This window comes from Oculina patagonica, chromosome 13 (assembly GCF_052425735.1).
Source record: "Oculina patagonica isolate OP01 chromosome 13, crgOcupat, whole genome shotgun sequence".
Classification (NCBI taxonomy): domain Eukaryota; kingdom Metazoa; phylum Cnidaria; class Anthozoa; order Scleractinia; family Oculinidae; genus Oculina; species Oculina patagonica.
Window position 1 is genome coordinate 21,361,724 of NC_135770.1, and position 21,656 is coordinate 21,383,379.

At 39.1% G+C, this 21,656-nt stretch overlaps 2 protein-coding genes across 2 annotated transcripts; both read right to left on the reverse strand.

Moving 5' to 3' along the window:
• Positions 1-4,950: 4,950 nt before the first annotated feature.
• On the reverse strand, positions 4,951-10,326 carry LOC144635129 (tenascin-R-like). Its single transcript, XM_078494196.1, has 5 exons — positions 10,172-10,326; positions 8,499-8,713; positions 7,294-7,438; positions 6,747-6,860; positions 4,951-6,352 (listed from the first exon to the last, which is right to left on the reverse strand). Exons 1-5 carry the CDS (start codon positions 10,284-10,286, stop codon positions 5,745-5,747), a joined length of 1,197 nt encoding a protein of 398 aa, XP_078350322.1. The 5' UTR covers positions 10,287-10,326; the 3' UTR covers positions 4,951-5,744.
• Positions 10,327-19,262: 8,936 nt separating this feature from the next.
• Positions 19,263-19,850, reverse strand: LOC144637022 (demethyl-4-deoxygadusol synthase-like). Its single transcript, XM_078496197.1, has one exon. It carries the CDS (start codon positions 19,848-19,850, stop codon positions 19,263-19,265), a length of 588 nt encoding a protein of 195 aa, XP_078352323.1.
• Between the last annotated feature and the right edge of the window lie 1,806 nt (positions 19,851-21,656).

Below are 21,656 nucleotides of genomic sequence, written 5' to 3' on the forward strand. Positions count from 1 at the left end.
CGCACGCGCATAAGCCAAAATTTGGACTTATTATTTTTATTTATTTATTTATTTATTTTTTTTTTTTGCGAAATCGTTTCCATTTCTTTTTCTTGCTTCTTTTCCTTTCATTTCTCTCGGCTTTGTTATTTCCACTTCTTTCTGCTCTATCCGTCCTTCCTTTAGACCAAAAAAGTTTTGATTAAAACATTGGTAAACCCTGAAAAGAGGACCTCGATCTTTTACAGGTGTTTTGGCCTGTTTAAGCACCGATTTTGCACTAAAACGTGATTGACTTTTTCTCGATTAGCTCTGTCAGGATGCGACCGATATGCAAAATGAATAGTTCTTTGAAAAGGTCAAACCTAACTCTATCAGATGCTTATCACTAAAATATGCTGACCTTCAAGTTGATGACGTCACAAGTGGTTCATTGACTGCTCCTCCAAATGTCGTGAAAAGTCGACTTAAGCAGTGAAAGAGTTAAGGCGGGTGTTGAATGTAGACCATGGGAAGTGTGGCCGATTTTTTTTAAACAGTCTTCAATTTAGAGGTTTGATGAACTGTTAACGATTTGTTGAGGATAAATACTAAATAGAATTAAGCCTAGTAAATGGTGACGAAATGAAAGTTTGGGAATAAAATTCTTACATGTAGACCTGACTTATTATCTGCTAACCAGTGTAGAGTAATTTTAGTAAAATAATTCTTCATAACCGCCAAACTACTACAGAAATTCTGTTTCTGTAGTAAATAATAAAGATGGTATTATTACCTGCGCTGCGCAGTTCTTGCTCTGCACTTACTTTTTTTTTTTCTCAGTGACCAGACTGATGCCCCCGCTCGGCCAGGCGGCTCGGGTCACGCAAGGTTTAAAAACTAGAAAACACTTACTAATGGAAAATTTCAAATGCTTTGGTCTTTAATAAGCATGTTTAGCGTAGGATATTCGATTTTGAAGCGTTTTACTCAAAGAAAATACTAAATTTTCATGCTTTGAAAGAAATATATATTTTAGCGGGCTAAAATCTGCAAATAAATACCATTACGTCAAAGAATGCGCTGACATGACAAGTTTCACTTTCGATCGGCTAGACATTGAGTCACGTAATGTTTTAAAGCTATTAATCAGCTACCTTTCAAATCTTTGCGTATCCTTTGGTCTTTACTTAACAAATTTATGGCGAAGTATTTCTCTTTTAAGCGTAATCTATCTTTTGGCTGTGCCATTGAAAGGGTTTTAGAGATATGAAGAAAAATTCCCTTCACAAACATGCCCTGACTTGTAACGCTTACGTCATTCGGTAGGCTAGGGAAATTCCCAATTCCATTGCGTTGTTGTCAAAGAATGTGCTAGCTGACATGACAACTCTCACTTTGACAACTTTGCGTATGCTCTGACCTTTACAAAGACTGTTAAGTGTGAATTATTCGATTTTGAAGCGTTTGACTCATGGAAAATGATTAATTTCCACGCTTTTAAAGAGAAATATAATTCAGCGGGACAGAATCTGTGAATAAATACAATTACTAAAGTAAATGGTTTGAACCCTGGAGTATCAGTAGTTCGTAGAGTGTGATCGTCCGGGTGAGAGTAGTTCTGAGAAGAACTGTTGTTGGTGACTGACGTTTCGACAACCTGAGCGGAAGTCATCTTCAGAGTCAAGTGAAAAGTTGTTGTCAGTCGATGATGTTATAAGTCTGGTCCGTTGAAGCTGATTGGTCAGTTAAGCCATGATGTTATTGGCTGTAAGACTCGTGTAAAGTTTGTCATCAGTAATTGGTCAGTTTCGATCCGTCTATTGTTAGTCTAATTAAGTCGTTCTGTTCCGTCTATTGTTAGTCAAATTAAGTCGTTCTGTTGGCGGTTCGTTTGTCGCTTCTGTTTACGTCGTGAATAAGTCGTTTGTAAGGTGCCGGTAGTTGGTCTTTACTTAAAAAATTCAGTGTGAAGTATTTTGTAGCGTTTGAATAGAAGAAAATACTATAATTTCACGCTTTAAAAAAATACGCTTTAGCGGGCAAGAATTTACATTTATTTACATTACATTTGTGTCCTGGAATGTGCCGGCGTTGAATGCTGATTTAGCTTTTTTTTTTTGTTTCACGGATCAGGATCGTGGGAATTAAATTTGGCCACCATTAGCATATAAGAAAAATATTTAATTTCGGATGGAACTAGTCAGCCATGAAATGTCACGCAAGGTGTTTTCTTACCATCTTGTTTGTCGGTCGCAACATTGTTTGACGCAGGTAAAGGGGATAAGGGGGGGGGGGGGTGCATTTTTTTGTTCCCCTCCCCATATGGCTCCCCTAAAGTGCACAAGAGACAAGCGCAGTTGTAAGCTCTAAGAGCTCTTGTTTTTAACTGCGCTGCGCAGTTCTTGCTCTGCACGGTTTTTTTTTTTTTGTCGGTGAGTAGACTGATGCCCCCGCTCGGCCAAAGCTCGAGTCACGCAACGTCTCGAAGCTATAAATCAGTTACCTTTGGAAACTTTACGAAAAAATGTCCTTTATTAGCATGATTAATGTAAAATGTTCGATTTTAAAGTTTTTGACTTAAAGAAAATACTAAATTGTCGTGCTATTGAAGAATATATATTTTAGCGGACTTGATACTGTGCGTAAATACCATTTACGTTCGTGTCAAAGAATGTGCTGACATGACAACTTTCACTTTCACAAGGCATTGATTGTGATCGGCCAGTCACGCAATGTTTTAAAGCTGTTATTCAGCTACTTATGAAAAATTTAAGAATCTTTGGTCTTCATTTGGAGGTTTAGTGTGAAATATTCTATTTTTAAGCGAAATGTATTTTTCTTTTTTCACTCTGCTAAAAACAGCTCAAGTGTTCTTCTCAAATTTGATTTAAATCTTTGCTTCAATATTCCATTCAAAAAACGATTGTTTAGTGTTTAAGCATTAATTCGATACAACACTGGATACCGATTTAATAGATCGTCTGGCTTCACGGATTAGGATCGTGGGAATTTGGCCACCACTAGCATACAAGAAAAATGTTTAATTTCGGATGGAACTAGTCAACCATGAAATGTCACGCAAGGTGTTTTCTTACCATCTTGTTTGTCAGTCGCAACATTGTTCGACGCAGGTAAAGGGGATAAGGGGAGGGGGGTGCATTTTTTGTTCCCCCCACATGGCTCACCTAAAGTGCTCACGAGACCAGCGCAGTTGTAAGCTCTAAGAGCTCTTGTTCGTTTTGTCGGTGACCTGTCCCAAACCTCCACTCGGTTATGCTGCAGGTCACGCAATGTTAAGATGCTACAAATTAGTAACAAATGGAAAAACTGTTCTTATATTTTGTCTTTACAAAGAATGTTTAGTGTGAAATATTCGATTTTGAAGCGTTTGACTCATGGAAAATACCAAGTTTCCACGCTTTCAAAGAGAAATATAATTCAGCGGGCCAGAATCTGTGAATAAATACCATTACGTTGGCGTAAAAGAATGTGCTGACATGACAAGTTTCAGTTTCGATCGGCTAGACCTCGAGCCGCGTAATGTTTTTAAGGTATTATCGGCTACTTTTAAAATCTTTGCGAATCCTTTGGTCTTTACTAAACAAATTTATTGCGAAGTATTTTTCTTTTAAGGGTAATCTATTTTTTTTTTTGCCTGTGTCATTGAAAGGATTTTAACGATATGAAGAAAAATTCCCTTCACAAACATGCCCTGACTTATACCGCTTACGTCATTCGGTATGCTAGGGAAATACCCTCTGTGCTAAAAACAGCTTCAGAGTCCGCGCGTGGGAATTCGGCCAGAATTTGCATAGAAGAGAATTAATTAATCGCGGCTGGAACAAGTCAACCATGAAATGTCACACAAAGTTTGTCAGTCGCTGCATTTTTACAACCGCCTATTGTAATACGAAAACTGAAAGAGGGGCAAAATTTTGAACTGTTAAAGATGTTCAAAAATAATACGAATAGTATAGAAACTGCGAAACACTGTCATTGGGCCAGTTTTCAGTTTTATGCAAATGGGGAATACTGTCGAAATTCTCACGGTTACTTACGCTCCTGGCGTGAAGGCAGACGTACTTATCAATTGTAAAGTTCATCCTCGGAGACCCAGGGGGAGTTGTTGTAAACTTTCGCCCGAAAAATCCCGTCGTCCCGATAAGCGATTTTTTGGTTTCACGGATCAGGATCGTGGGAATTAAATTTGGCCAGCATTAGCATATAAGAAAACTATTTAATTGCGGATGGAACTAGTCAACCATGAAATGTCACACAAGGTGTTTTCTTACCATTTTGCTTGTCAGTCGCAACATTGTTTGACGCAGATAAAGGGGATAAGAGGGGGTGGGGGTGCATTTTTTATTCTCCCCGCATGGCTACCCCTAGGGTGGTCACGTGACCAGCGCAGTTTTAAGCTCTAAGAGCTTCTTGTTTTTTTTCGTTTTGTCGGTGACCAGACCCAGACCTCCACTCGGTCGAGCTTGAAATCACGCGATGTTTAGAAGCTACAAATCAGTAACAAATGGAAAAATTTTCTCTTTTTTGTCTTTATAAAGTATGCTTAGTGTGAACTATTCGATTTTGAAGCGTTTGGTTCATGGAAAATACTAAATTTCCACGCTTTCAAAGAAAAATATAATTTAGCGGGCCAGAATCTATGAATAAATACCATTACGATGGTGGAAAAGAATGTGCTGACATGACAAGTTTCACTTTCGATCGGCTAGACCTCGAGTCACGTAATTTTTCAAAGCTATCCAGCCACCTTTTGAAATCTTTGCGAATCCTTTGGTCTTTACTTAAAAAATTCAGTGTGAAGTATTTTGAAGCGTTTGAATCAAAGAAAATACTAAAATTTGATGCTTTAAAAGAAGAATTCGCTTTAGTGGGCAAGAATTTACATTTACGTATTTACATTACGTCTGTATCCTGGAATGTGCTGGCGTTAGCAAATTTCTACTTTCACAAGGCACCGATCCGCAAGAATCACGCAATGCTCTGAAAGCTTAACTGCTACAAAGCATGTTAAGTGTAAAATGTTCGACTTTTTAGCTTTACAAATTTTTGGAGCTGTGTCATCTAGAGGATTTCTGAAATCTGAAGGAAGACCACTGAGCCAAACATGCCCTGACTTGCAAGGGTTACGTCATTGGTAAATTAATTCCCCGGGGAATTCCCATTCAGCAAAACACAGGTCTAGTGTTCTTCTCAAATTTGATTTAATTATTTGCTCCAATATTCCATTTTCGGAGCTGGTTATTGAATCTTTAAACGGTAATTCAAGACAACACTGGATGCTGATTTAAAAGATTTTTTTGTTTCACGGATCAGGATCGTGGGAATTAAATTTGGCCACCATTAGCATATAAGAACAATGTTTAATTTCGGATGGAACTAGTCAACCATGAAATGTCACGCAAGGTGTTTTCTTACCATCTTGTTTGTCAGTCGCAACATTGTTCGACGCAGGTAAAGGGGATAAGGGGAGGGGGGTGCATTTTTTGTTCCCCCCACATGGCTCCCCTAAAGTGCTCACGAGACCAGCGCAGTTGTAAGCTCTAAGAGCTCTTGTTCGTGTTTAATTCTGTTTTTGTCTCTCTTTTAATGCCATTGTTCACTTAGAGTAATTACAAATGAACCATAATATTTTGCTTAAATTTTTTTTACCCTGCATAGCTGGCGCCTGTTTAGTTTTTGGGCGCACATCTGGGAAACGCGGAAGGTGTGAGAAATGCACGCCCAAAAGTCACGGAGGCTAACAATTTTTCATCGTGTTTATTTTAACGTATCTTAATTTCACTAAAAACAATGGCATCACTTGAGATGTACGGCCATGACTCCCACTTGGGCCCCGTCTGGCGGTTTAAATTTCCACACTGCCCGCAAGTTTTGTACCACCAGCCCGCATTATTATCCACTGCACAGTTCTTACTAGGTTCTGCGTCGTTATCCGAGTCTTTCGTCGTGAAAAACTGCCATGACGAGTCACTACCGCAATCAGGGATGTTGCCAGAATAACCCAGTATTTTCATACGGTACTTGTGGTTTGGCCCGTCCACCGTGACTTGGGAGTACTTTGCGAATCCAGCCTTGTTTTCACGCGTTTTGAGTTCAATCCTGAGGGTACGAGCCGTTTTCATGAGTTCGTGAATGATTTTATTTCCGAGCCAAAACTCGCCTTGAGGATTTTTAAAGCCGTTTTCATACTCGACCCAATCCCTGTCGAACGACAGCGTGAAAGGACTGGTGCGCCTCTGAATGATTGTCCAGCCCCCTTCGTCCGTTTGTTGATCACAGAGCACTTGGACCGAGCCAATGTTGGTCAGATGGATTTGGTGCAGACTGACTGAGTTTTCGCCTGCCAGTTTTAGGACGAGGCAACTTTCAGCTAAATGAGGAGAGAAATAAGTCAAGGCAGCTTTTTGGGGCTGCGTTTGCTAACTTAGGGCGGTTGAAAGTAGTCCTCACTTACGCTACTGCTTTCTGTGATTGGTTCAAAACATTTGCATCACTTTTCAGCCAATCAGAAGTAATACAAAAACAATCGAGTTATATATTCACACGACTCTCCGCGCTTCGTGTGGACTACATATATTTGCTGCGAGTCTGACCAAGAGCTCGAGATTATTTTATTATTATTTTATCTTCTCTTAAAGCCCATTCAAAACGTCTAACGAAATATTGTTTAAGTTCAGGGTTTACAACCGGCATTCTATAGTATTTAATTGAGCTACTTGCTTCTCCAATCCCACTGGATCAGACTTATGCACATGGCGTCTCACCGTTTTCGCAGATTTTGCCATGAAATCCGTCTCGGCAGCTACAGTTGTAACCGTCAGTAGTGTTTGCACATGTGGCGTCATTTTTGCAAGGATTGTCGGCACAGGAAGCTGGAACTAAAAGGCAAAATACCGGCAGTCAGTAAAAGCACGAAAGTTACTATTAATGAGAGATACACTTTTTTCGGATTTCGAGCTTGTCAAATGCTTTGGTAATGCGGTGATGTAATCCGGGGGTAGTGGGTTTGAATCAAACTGAGGTCAATATTTTTTCTCTTGTAATCACCAACTTCTTTTCTTAGCGCTAACCCTTAAAAGTAAGTTTTTTTGCGATAGTTTTTTTAGCACTTCAGTAAGTCAGACAGTTAGAGAGGCAGACAGACAGAATGACAGACAGACAGACAGATTGATTGATTGATTGATGGACAAAACGTCTTTACATGAAAGCCGTAACAGACAGACAGACAGTCAGTCAGTCAGTCAGTCAGTATATTCAAATAGAAACAAACGTTACATGTTCGCTGGACTGCTTCGAGTCCTAATTTCTAACCATTTGAAACTGTTGCATTTGAAAGTTCGTTTTCGCAGTGTGCGCCGGTATACCCTTTAGCACAGATACATTTGGGTGGACTGTCACATTGCTCCAGACACTTGCCAGCATTATAACAAGGGCCTGAACCGCACTGACGAGGCTGCTGAGAAAAAAGTTAAATGAAATTCAGTTACAGATCTGGTCCTTTTAATCTTTAACGTTGTTTTACTATCGTTATATAGTATCAAAATCGATGTTAAGCCGGAATGCGGACGACTAAACTAAACCTGTATATTAAACAAAAATCTTCAAACATTTGCAGGTTTAAAGCTACACTGCTCTCTCTCCCTACACTGCTCTCTCTTTTTCCCCTACGAGCTGGGAAATGGGGAGAGGTAAAAGGTAGGAACGTGGAGCCTGGGGATAGAAAAGCGAAAGCGCGCGGGGGACACTGGAAAGGAAGAAGAAAGGCCTTGCTTCCGCCTTTTCGCCCTTCCCGTCGTCCCCCGTGCTCCCCCATATTTGTACTTTTTCGCCTTTTCCCCTCCTCTGAAGGACCATCTACGGAGGAGAGAGAGCCTACACTGTATAACCTTGGTTTTTAAATTTGCATGCTTTTATTTATAGGTGGTTTTCACTGTCATGCCGCGAAAAATAAATCCAAAACTATCAAGAATATTACAGGTTGTAGAAAACTGCAATATAAACTCCTTGTCCAAGTCTCAGGTCTGTGCGTTATTCCGTTCTCTAGAAATCCGTCAAAATGTTTTACGCAAATTTAGAGAGCACAGTATGGAAACGCCATGTTGGTCCAACTGCTCTGACTCCAACATGGCTACCGGAAATCAATGAAAACATCTGCCAATAAATTCGGCTTCAAAAAGCGGTCAGATCACCCTTATGAACAACTAAACATTCACATAAACACTTCCCTCAACTGTCCAGATTGTGAAAAATTGCAGGATGAAGCATTTTTTTTAAAGAAAACGTGATAGCCTTCTGGCGGCCATCTTTGATCTCGTGTGGCGTGAAACTGCGAAATTCAAAAATCTCTATCTTAAAGACGGCGAATGCTATCGAGCTAAAAACCTCCAACAAGATATACATTAATGACGTCTAATATCCAGTGAAGGATAAAACTAAGGGGTCTTGCGATTTTTGGGGTTTAGAGTTTTGATGACGTCATGTGAAAACCAAGAATAACACCTCGCCCCCTGACTTACCTCTAACTCGAAGTAGCTGAACCCATTCATGCCAATGAAGTTCTCAAAGCTCGTTTCTTTTGTTTCATCGCTAATCTCGCACACATGTGGTAGCGATGTACTGTGATCTTCGTAGTTGAAGGAGAAGCACCTGAACTCGCGCATGCACTGGTGAGCACAATCAATCGTCGAGGTGACCTGGTGCTCAGCGATCACGTGATTTATCAGTACAGCGTCTGTTAATTAAGACAAAGAAAAACATAATTTTTTTACTGGTTACCCCTATATATGTGCTGCTGCAGATTATGATAGGTTTGGTAAAAGCTTATTAAACGGTACGACTGTGTCTTAGCTGTTCCCTTATAAGTTAGGTGTTTCGAATATAGTTGAGTTACCAGATATTTGTGTAAAACAAGCAATCTCCACCTTTTTGAGCAATAATTTGGGCGTGTTTAATCTTAGGCGTGTTTAATTTTCACTATGCAAAATTATAGAAATTAAAACACACGCTAAAAATATAACATTAATCTCGTCTTTTAAGGACTAATAAATATAAATGACAATTTTTTTGCTTTAGCATAATAGTGCCAAGAGGGAGAAGGTTTAATTAAATTCAACAATGGAGCTTGTTAGTATTGAAGCAAAACACTTCATTGCATCGTTATAAAAAAAAAATTGTTGAAAAAGGCGGATCATTGTGTACCATAAGAGTTTGTCTGGATTTAGAATTGATATGAAAATATCTTCTTTTTCCAATAAAAAGCTACAATAAAGCTTGAAACACAACCTGGTGTCCTTTTTCTGTCTTTGAGAGGCAAGCTTGTCTCTCCCAGTTTAGTATGCAAGTGAAATGATTTCAACTCAGTTTCTATTCCACACAAACTCTTATAGTATGTTCAATTTCAAATCCATACAAGCTCTCATAGTATGTCCAATTTCAAATCCATACTGACAAACTCTAATAGTACGCTCGAATTCAAATCCATGCAAATTCTCATAGCACGCCCAATTTCAAATCCATACAAGCTCTCATAGTACGCCCAATTTCAAATCCATACAAACTCTCATATTACGCCCAATTTCAAATCCATACAAGCTCTCATAGTACGCCCAATTTCAAATCCATACAAACTCTCATATTACGCCCAATTTCAAATCCATACAAGCTCTCATAGTACGCCCAATTTTAAATCCATACAAACTCTCATAGTACGCCCAATTTCAAATCCATACAAACTCTCATAGTACGCTCTAATTTAAATCCACACAAACTCTCATAGTACGCTCAATTTCAAATCCATACAAACTCTCATAGTACGCTCTAATTTAAATCCACACAAACTCTCATAGTACACTCAATTTCAAATCCATACAAACTCTCATAGTACGCTCAATTTCAAATCCATACAAACTCTTATAGTACGCCCAATTTCAAATCCATACAAACTCTCATAGTACGCTCAATTTCAAATCCATACAAACTCTCATAGTACGCTCAATTTCAAATCCATACAAACTCTCATAGTACACTCAATTTCAAATCCATACAAACTCTCATAGTACGCTCAATTTCAAATCCATACAAACTCTCATAGTACGCTCAATTTCAAACACACGCAAACTCTTATAGTACGCTATGGTCACCGGGGATGTTGCACTGTGTAATAGTAGAATACATACATTTATTCACTAACCTGGAGCTTTCTTAACGAAAAAGCGCTTGCGAATACAAATGTCTTCGCTTCTTGCTCGACCACACCTTTCAGTGAAAACAACAACGACTGCAAGCACCACTATGAAACCTTTCATCTCACATACACCAGAGTCAAGTCGCGTAGATATATGTCGGTCCTTGACAATGGCGCTTGAAGAAATGATGACAAACAGAACTGACAAGGCAATAAAATCAACAGACAAAACCAGGCGGCATGACCGTCAGCGAGTAATATGTATTTTAAGCCAATAATTTTATTTCAAAGTGTTATTTATGTTTAATTTGCCGGAAGAGTTTGAGCGAATTAATAAAGCTCGCATATTTGGAGGGGAAGCCTATTACAGTGTTTCAAGCAAATCGTGCGAGCGCACCTCGAGGAAAAACCAAATTAAAGGAGTCGATAAGTAAAAAGTAAGAAAAAAATAACTTGTCTTTTTTTCATTGATATTTAGCTATAAATGAACTCCTGACCTGGGCAGCTGTGTTATCCATGGATAAAGAATTGAAGTCTTTTTAATATAAATATCCGACTGACAATAAAATATATTTCAAATCACACCTGCTGGACGCCAGTTGTAACGCTAAACACAGATGCGCCATTCACTTATTGCCGACCTATTAGTGATGTCAAGGCGACAATATATTGCTAGTTCACTGCACGTAGTAAGACAATGACACCAAGGCGGTATTAGTCAGTCATTCATGAATCGCTTTGCATAAAGTTTCGATTCTTTTTTCAGTGTGTATGTGTGTGTGCGGCATAATGAGAAAATGAACCTAAATTTTATTCAGTTTTCAACCTTGGAAATTTCCGGCAATTGTTAGCGTTGAAGTATCAACAAACAAGAAGAGCAAAGTTTTACTTTATATTTTAATTATTTTCCTAAAGATTTTTTTTTCTGTCGAGTTCAGCTTAACCAATACTAAAACGGAACTGCAATGAGAAGAGGGTCAACTGAATGTTAATTTCACGATGTCGTTCATCACCGTTTTGTCCGTTCATCAATAGTCGCGATGCGGTCTGGTAAAGACATTTTAAGCCATTTAAATTGAATTTTTGTTCAAGTTTTTATTTTAATTATTTTTGTTAATTTTTGATTGTTTTTTTTTTTATTTTGACCTACACCGTCTAAACCCAAAATTGCAACAAAGCAAAATGAAAAGATCTCGTTAACACTTTAACAGAAACAATAAAAAATTTCGATTAACGAACTGGAGAGTCTTTTCCCCCTCGTTTCAAAAGCTAAATGACTGAAGTGTAAATACTGCTAAATACGCTAAGATTAGTATAAATATCCAAAAAGAATAAAGTGGATGTAATACTAACGAACTCATTATTCTAATTGCACGGGCATATTAGTAGAAATTAATTGTGGCTCCCCCAGGAATAAATTACTGTTAATGATTTTTTGCTCTCTTCGCCATACAGAGAGCACAGTTTATACAGGCAGTCAACAACTTATGATGTACTACATTCGTCATATTAAATATGTTAAAGAGAAAATATGAAAAAGATCTTTCAATACTCCGGTAGGGGGTGGGTTGCGGTGGGGGATGTACTAGGGGTGTGCGGCGCGCTTCTCGGACTGTTCACAGGTCCCTATTTTCCCGTGAAGTCGTAGAAATCGATCGTTGAGTTCGACGGGCCACCACCTCGGTTCCTGATTGCGAGCGAAAACTGGGTAGAGTGTAAAATGCCCGTGGCGAAAATACTTGCACTCTGCCCAGTTTTCGCTCGCGTTCAAGAACCAAGATGACGGCCCGTCAAACTCAACGATCGATCTCTACGACTTCACGTGTGACTGTGAATAGTCTACGCGCTACCCTTTATCAGACTAAAATATGTGATTTTCTCTACCCTATTTGAGAGATGACACAAGAACCGATGCCCTATTTCAGACTAGGCACCACATGGGAAATGCGTCAGTGTATGTCAACATTTAACCCTCGGATGTACAAGGTGGGAGGGGGGGGGAGTGATGCCATCCCTCCTAGAGGTTTATTTGTAGTTTTGAAAAGAAGATTTACTGTGGTTTTGAAACTTCAGTAGCTGTTCGAATTCATTCATCCCTTGCGAAAATTTTGAAATGTTAACTATGTGTCCATGATTTTTGATATTGCCATGAAAACGTCATAATAACATGTAGGTATAATTAAATAATTCTTTAATTTTTCCAGTTTTGGTTCACAAAACAAAGCGATTCAAATATTTTTACATTCTAGTTACATTTTGGCTTAATTGTGTATCAATTTCAATTTAATTATATCAGAGCATGCAAAAAGTACTGTTCGCCAATTTGGTAAACAACAATAGAATATGTCTGTCCCTGGTCTGCACTGAATGCTTTCTGTTGTTGCGGGACAAATATTATCACACAAATAACCTACAAGTAACATCTTTAATAAAAATGCCTGCATTACAAAGTGGTTTACAGAAGTGTCCTTAATTAAGATAATAAAAAATGCAAATGATCTAAAAAATTATCACGAGCTTACTTATATTTGAAATACCAAAAAAGGATGATCCTCTATTGAAAATACTTATTTTTAAACACTGTAGAACGGCTTATTCTAGGGCTGAGGCTGAGCGTTCTTTTTTATGATTAAGACTGAAAACGTTCTTAAGATGTTCTTTAAGAAGCTACGTCACGGGGATTTCGCAGATTTTTGGTCATTAACTTCGATCGTCTAAAGGAAGAAATAATCTTAATTCGTGGATAGAAATCAAACTTCGGCTATAAATATCGAATATTTGAAGACGCGCTTAAACGACTTGAAAAGTTTAGCCTCAATTTTTCAAGTTGTAATCCCAGCATTTCCATCCTAGCCATCCGCAGCCGAAGACGCTTGTTAACAGTTTCAGTGCTCTAAGATAGCATTTTTAATAAAAATGGACCATTATTTTTAGCTTTCCTATGACACAAATACAAATTTTGGCTGTTCAAAAATCTGGTAAAATCCGTGACAAAGCCCTTTTAAGTTTATTTATTTTTTTTTATTTTTTTATTTCTTATTTCTTTATTGCAAAACACACACAGAACGTTCTTACAAGGTGACATGTTCACTACTAATTACTTACTATACAAGGCTTTACTAATTACATGTACTTACTATACAAAGCCTTACTTATTACTTACTATACAAAGCTTACTCTACTTACAGTACAATACACTGCTTACACTACCTACATGACAATTAAATTGTTTACAACACGCTACTTACAATACAATATTCAATTTTTTAAAGTTTAATATTTATACTTATAACAGCGCAATACAATTTATCTCTTTTAATACATTTACAAAAAAACTACCAACTACTTTTGGCTTATTAAAGATGAATTATAATGAAAATGGTAACTTATAAAAACTAAATCAAATTGTGCCATTTTTTTCTTACCGACATTTTGTTCAAAAATTTTAAGCTGTTTCTGTCAGTCATTGAGAGGGGCTTGAAAGAGCGTTGAAGGAATTACCTGTTCAGAGGACCTTAGAGCCTAATATATTGAGTATATTCGGCTAGGGAGGTTGAAGATAAAGAGATTAGTTTTTATTCATTTATTTTATTTCTTCTTTCCAGCAAATCCCACTTTTTGTTGGTTGTGTCATCTGTTCTTTGTTCAACGACATAAATCGATTTACATGTTATAGTTTTTAATAAATTATTGCGGAAGTAACCAGGAAACTTATCAAAGAGCATTGTTCGCCGTAATATGGTGTATCAAGTTGATTTTGACATGCTTGCGCGGCCTGCTCTCTGTAATCTGGTGCCGCGGACAATTCTTGGCTTGCACGTGACGTCAGAGATGTTTCCATATTTGGGTATCCACCATATTGGTGTTCCACCGCGGGTGAAATTTACATATGTTTATATGCCATCGCTGTTGAATTACTCGAAATTTCAATGGATTCTCCGGAAAACGAACGTGTTCCTACAATAGATGAGCTTTGTAGTACGATTCCAGTATTATCTGAGTATTGCAGAAAACTCGACGACCACGTTAAACGAAGATATTTAGAAAAAATCGGCGAGGTTGGAGTCGATCCGGTCACTATTCCCGATGAGCAGTTTATGGTAAATAAAGGTGACGGGCCTACACGACTCCTACGTTCGTGACATTTGTACCTTTGCCGCTCTATATTAAGTTCGTTCTTTCGACCTTATTTGCTTCTTACTTTTTTCTGAGGGTACTATTTTTATTTGGAGGCATTATGTATTGAATATAGCCGTAAGATTGTGGCCAAGAAAGTGTCTAGAGGTCATTGCGCTGCGTGCTTTCCGTTTGTAGAGTTGAATGACACCTCTAAATCTGTACTCTGCCACATCTTGTGCTAGTTCAGTTTGTTTTTTGCTAAATTCGATTTGCAAGATATGTTTTAGGCTCTCAAAATGTTCGCCCTGGGAGGACAAGATCTGAAATGTTCCGTGAAAATGTAAACTACTTGCATTTTATTGACGCCGGGCCCGGCATTTTAATCAATACTGTTGCAAGATGTATTGTCTTATCACGGATAATCTTGGTCCGGCTTCGCCAGAGACTGTTTCAGCTTTACTATGAAAAAGCTGAAAGTTGGTTTCAGAGAGACCTTCTGTATTGTTAAGTCTCTACTTCTTGCATTATTTTGATCGAGTGCTCTGTCTTTTTAGCTCGATGTTTAGGATTTTTTACCTCCCTTGTTCGTTGCGTTACGTTAGCACCACATGATTCAAATAGAGATTTGAAATCTTTCACGCGCAAGTCTTTTGACTATTTTGCGTTTTGTTTATGCCAGTGTATGGTTCAGTTCAGGCAAGACCATGGTTTTGATCCTCCGTGTGGATCTCATCAGTTATTTGGTTTTCTTTAGTAAATAAAGGTGACGGGCCTACACGACTCCTACGTTCGTGACATTTGTACATTTGCCGTTCTATGTTAAATTCGGTCTTTCGGTCCCACGAAAAGGCTGCGGCTCCAGAATAAAAATGCTGATCACAAACCCTATCGTTACTTAAGATTTTTTTCTGTGAGGTCATCGCGGCTTATTGCTGAGATCCATCCTCGCCTTCGCTCAATGCTAAGCTCTTCAACTTCTGGGCCCTGATTCGCCACAACTCAGTAGTGATCGATACAATCGTATTCTCTTATCTCGACCAGTTTTTCTAGAACAACCCACGATCAGGATAGGCATTTTGAGGACGCGAAACTGGAAAAAACTCGACTGAACACTTGTGTTTGTGACTGGCATCCGTCCGCCATATTGGTATTTGGAACACCATCATGGCGGACGGAAGTCACACGTAGTCCGGAAGTCACGTGAGTGCAAGCCAAGAATTCAGGATGTCGCACTAACCAACCTTTGATAAATTTGGCTGTAAAGGAACTTTGTCACGGATCTTAGCCAAATTTAGGCATTGGAAATGGTCACCAAATTCGGTGAAATGTAAAAATAACCGCTTAAAATACTGAAGGAACATTTCAATAACACAGCAAATACAGTAGAACCCCGGTAACTCGAACTCGGATAACTCGAACAACCCCGATAACTCGAACTAACTTCCATTTCCCTTGGATTTGACCCCACTTTTCAGTCATTTTTACTCGGTTAACTCGAACTCGGATAACTCGAAAACCCCGCTAACTCGAACTAAATTTCGTTTCCCTTGAACAAAATTTGGGTCAAATTTACCCCGATAACTCGAATTCCGGTTTTTACAACTCGCCACGGTTGCCCATTGATTAGAGCAACGAACAGATAACGTATTTGACAGTCATTTTCTACTCTTATCATAAGAATGTATGGTCGTGTTAGAGTTTCTGACAAGATAAGTTCAATTTGCACTGTACTGTTTACTGAAGTGCTGAAAAATCAGTAAACTATCAATTATTAACTTGGCAAATTAAATATTCAATCGACCCCGATAACTCGAAACCCCGCTAACTCGAACTGTTTTTCGTTTCCCTTCAGAGTTCGAGTTACCGGGGTTCTACTGTACAAAAGAGGGTACGGATGGACAAAAGTGAAGAAGATTAAAACGGATTGCGAAACGACTTTTTGAAAAACTGTTAGGCTGAACAGTTTTCAAAGTTAATCTCGTTTGCTTGTAACTTTAAATTTTAACGCCCGGGAGACATATTTGGTTGTCATGATGCTGTGGTTCTGTCATTTAATAATAATAATTTATAATAATAATAATTTATTTCTAGTGCATTACATTAAAAATCTCAATGCCCTTACAAGTAAAAATATTTAAAATTACAATAGGATAAAAATACTAAATTCTTAAAATCTAAAGTTCATTAAAAATACTAAAATTCATATAAAATACTAAAATTCATTAAAAAAGGCAAGAAAAAAAAATACTAAAGATCATTATTGAATAAAAACGTTTTAAGCTTGGTTTTAAAAGTGTCAACCGATGGAGCACTTCTCACATCAAGCGGGAGACTGTTCCACAATGTTAGAAAAAATTGTTAATGTTCCAAAATGACGCTAAATGGCGGTATAAAACTGCTCCGACGTTTCGGCAATACTGCCTTCTTCAGGGTGGCACGAAGAAATAACGAGTCCGTTATTTGTAGTCGTGTGCCGTTTTGAAAATGTTTTGAAAATGTTCCTGGCACGCGCCAAAAAATTGCGCGCGCGTGTGTGTAATTTATATGAATGAAAAGTCGCGATTCATCCCGTGGGGAGCGAGCGTTTGAAACTTGAAGACTTGTCTCATCTCCTCTCGTTGGCGGACGTCTTTCTTTGATAGCCCTGATTTGAGTATGGCGACCCGAGCGTCATCAAGAGAGTGGCCTGGGCTGTTAAAATGAAACGCTACAGGCAAGTCATTCCTCTTGTGAATAACGTCGAGGCGGTGTTCTCGAAAGCGGTCAGCCAATCTGCGGCCTGTCTCCCCGATGTAGACTGTCGCAGGGCATTTACGGCACGAAATACAATAAATGACGTTATCTGTGGTGCATGTAAAATGCCCTGTGATCTTGATTTGTCCTCCTGGTGATGGGACTGAGGCGGACTGGTTGATGTGGGAGCAAGTACGGCAGATGGTACGACCGCAGGGGAAGGTGCCCGGTTCTTGCTCTGGTTGCGCTTGAAAGTCGCAATGAACTAACAGGTCCCTCAGGTTATTGGCCCGTCTGTAAGCCTTTAGAGGCGGTTGCGAAAAGATGAGTTTGGTGGAATCATCATCTGCCAAGATGTTATGGTTGCGGCTTAATATGTTACTGACGGGCGTGTTCTTGGGATGATATGTTGTGACCATTGGCACTCTGTTAGTCGCGGTCTGGTTTGTGTTCTTTCCAGCCAATAGAAGAGCTCTTGGTGTAGAAGCTGCCTTACGTCTGCCCTGCCGCACAAGTTGAACAGGATAACCACGCGCGAAGAAGGAAGACTCCATTTGGGTGGCTGATTCTTTGAAATCGTCGTCCTCGCTGCAGATTTTCCGCAATCGTAAAAATTGGCTTGTTGGTATAGCCGCTTTACACTTGAAGGGATGCGACGACTTGAAGTTGAGGTAAGAGTGGCTATCTGTTTCTTTGTAGTATATCGAAGTTGCGATGCGGTCATCACGAGGTGTTAGGTAAATGTCCAAGAACGGGAGTTTAGCAGAGGAGATTGACCATGTATACTCAAGTTTCGGATGGTAGTTTGAGGCGAAGGTAAGAAACTGTTCAAGGTCACAATGTTGGCGCGCAAGATGAAAAAGCGCGCCCACCGTAATTCTTGGTCTTAAAGACTGGTCTCTGCAGTCGCAGGTGATCAGAAGAAGAAGAGTAGAAGTAATTGCTTTGCAAGCATTAAGTTTCATAGCGAGTATTTGGCACAACTAACCTTAAAACTGCTGTGACACAGTCCCTTTAATAAAGCATTGAACACAGACGTCCACAATGGCCAAAAAAGACGTTCTTTACTCATCTGACTCTCCGATCAGCCTGATGTATGTCATGTATATTCTTAGCATGTTCTTAAAATTTGGCCAATCACAGCCTCAACGTTCTTATAAAAAGTGTATCCGAGACGATTTTTATTGAGAATCAGATAATCATATGGCTTTTTGTTTAATCCATTGCTACGTCAAGGAAACTACTTGATATTCTATTTTTTGCCTGAGCTCTATTGGCGCAGATGCCCTCCATTTTGCATTGATTGTTCCACTTCAAACTCTGGCCAAGAATTGAGAGTTTGTCTTAAAGAACTGTTTTTTTTTTAATGGTTGAATAGTCTTCTTTTCTCAAGTTTTATTTTCCAACACCGAATGACTAATTTTGGTATTTTTGACTAATGACTAATTTTGGTATTTTTTTTTACCGAATGACTAGTTTTCCCCAGTATCAAAAGTTGTCCCAAATATCTCAAAATTACCCCTTTAAACGTTTAACCCCAAACACCCACAATGTAAATCCTTACAACAAGGTATATTTGTCATCTTCGATCGCTCTGTGTAGTGTCTTCAACCTTGTGTTAAATTTAAAAATAGAGATGGCAGAAATAAGCATAGTTAATAAAGGCAATGGCGGATCTAGTGGAGGGGCTCGTGGGGCCCGGGCCCTTACCTTATTTTTAAGCCAATCTGAGGACTGAAGAGCCGGAAACAAAATATTTTGGAGAATGGCTCCCCCTTTTTTTCCAGGGTCTGAATGATCGGTTCCCCCACTTACCTGAAGGTGTGGATCCGCCACTGTAAGGCAAGGTAGCTCGATACTTAGTTTCTTTATTCCAACTCGTGGCACAGACATGCTTCGCATCTTTCGGTTGCTATTTAATTTATGTTGACAACTACGGGGCCCGTCATGTACAACTTTAATGTTCACTAAAAGCATGGTGAAAGAAAACTGTATCATCCGGGTATGCTACAGCCACAACAACAGGGACTTCTTCTGGGATCGATATCTCGACTGCTTAGGGCGTTTCTCGATTTCAGTGCGGAAATATTTTGGAGGCACAAACACAATAATAGCTTTTACTTCAGCTTTACGCCATACGTTTGTATTTTGGTCAGTTCACTCTGCAACATTTCTGATCAAAACTGCAGATTTCGTGGATCTAGCATTAGGAATGATTCTCTATATTTACCTTGGTGACATAGGCCTAAGTTTCGAGTATACTTAGACCTATCTTCCGTTCCTCGCTATTCTCATTACATTGCAGGGCATTATTCAGTGCAGCACCCTCGTCGTCAGGAAGATCCTTGTTGACGTTACCTACTGTGGCTGGGTCCTCGAGCCCAATATCCTTGCAGTGGACCTCAATCCCCACTCCCTGCCTGGGGTACTGTTGGCAGATCTCCCGATATTCTCCAAGCCGCTTGTCAAGGAGCTCGTAAGGCATGTCGTTAATGTAGCCGCACTTTCCCAGGCCTTTAGGAACTGGTGCTACCAGGTTACCAGCCCGCTTTTCGATCACGCTTTCCTGGACTCTATACAGTGTCTCTGTGTTCTCCATTGGATGCCACAGAGACAATTCCAAGTCGCTCAGCAGCTTCAAAATGCGATTCAGGTCATGCTCTGTAATCCATCTGTTACAGAAAGAAAGATAAGCGCCGAAGCCCATGCCAGTCGCTACAGCATGACCGTGGAGCATTCCCGAAGCGAGCTCGTAACCAGCGCTCCACGTATGACCATACGCGTGCGGTCGGCATTGGTGGGTCTCCCATATGTTGCTGTACTCGGATCTCATGTAACTGCAGTGAAAACAAACAAGTTTTAAAATGCGTTTAAAGAAACTGTGTCACGGATTTTAGCCAAATTTAGAAATAGTTAATGACTATCAAAAAATTCGGTAAAATAAAAAAGAAATAACCTCATAAAACAGTGAAGGAACATTCCACTAACACAGCAAATACAAAAGAAGGTACGGATGGCCAAAAGTGAGGAACATTGAAACGGATTGCAATATCGGTTTTTGAAATATTGTTGGGCTGAACAGTTTTCAAAGTAAGTCTCTTTTGCTTGTAACTTTAATTGTAACGCCGGGGAGAAACCTTTGGTTGCAATGAAGCTATGGTTTTGTCATTTGGATCCATAGGAGTAATTTCTTTGCAAACAACACAGCCGTGACACAGTCCCTTTTATGTTAAATTACAATGGAGAGTTGCATAAACAACGAGTTTCACATGCACAAAACGAAACCAATTGAAGCGTAAATTGCCAAGAAGATATATAAAAAATAGGTCACCAAGGGTGACATGAGTCTAATGCCGTATGGCATAGTGATACAGATTGCGCGGTTTTCGTAAGCCGGTTAAAATTGGTTAGAGGTTTGTGTTCGGGAGTTTAATTTAAAATGCTTATAGCAAGCTAGGGGCATCGTGGATGATTATGGATGAAAACGAAACAGTCATAAATGTTAAATGCTTCACAAAATTTAAAGTATGAACAGGAGTTGATGTTACTTCTTCCGTATTGTCCGTAAAAGCAGAAACGATTAAACATTTGGACAAGATTGCGTGACGATTTACAAAAAGCATGTTCATTACAACAAGGGTTGAAGAACTTCACATCGTTTTCTTTCAGATTTTTCACCATTTTGATGATGACTCTTGAAACAGATTTTGCAATAAAAGCACTTGAAATAGTGACTGTTGCTCCATTGTACTGTAAGCACTTAGTGACAGATTTTCCTAAAAACGGGTGTAATGCTCACGTCAATATAATGATGACCTTTTGAACGCTGGAAACTAGGCAATTATTATCGAGCTACCATACACAGGAGAGAAGACTGTTTATCATGATGTACAAATTTCGCGAATCATCACTTCCATATCAATGTAACCATTTTATGATTTTTCTAGCTGTAAGAAGAACTTAAGATCTCTGAGAGTCGTGAAAGCATGAAATTCGATTTCAGTGTATGGCAAAGGCCGGGACAGTGTAATACTGCAAAGCGGCCAAACAAACGCATTTTGATTTAGTCGCGTAACTTGATTTACATTTATCCATGTACATTTTTTATTTTTGAAGGTTTTTGTTTGCACTGTAAAGAAAAAATTGGTCAAAATTCGAATGACTTAAAAACAAAATTCGAGGTAAAGTTTTCTATTTTTTAAAACAAAATAAATATTTGGTCGCATTGTGTAAATAAACGCGAGTCGCCGTCGAAATATTTTTTCTCAAAGACGTCTTGCTTTTTAAGCAAGACGAAAACACAAGTGCTTAACTGAACTGAAAACGAAGATTTATTTTCACAAAAAGCTTACAAATGTCTTAACTGGAAAATTATTACGTCCTGTTCAAGTGTTGAATAATCGTGACTTGAGAAAGAACTTTTAATTATGCGTGGGAACACGTGTCGCTGATTGGCTGTTTTTAATTGAAACTAATCGTGCGTGTCCGTACGGAGTCCGTTCTTGCAGCTGATCATTGTTTTCTACATTACAGCGAACGATTATCGATCCCGAACCATTCCCTTGGGATTGCTAACAGCTTTTCTCATATAACAAAGAGTCTAATGCGCATGCGCAAAGCGCACGCAAGCATTAGACTC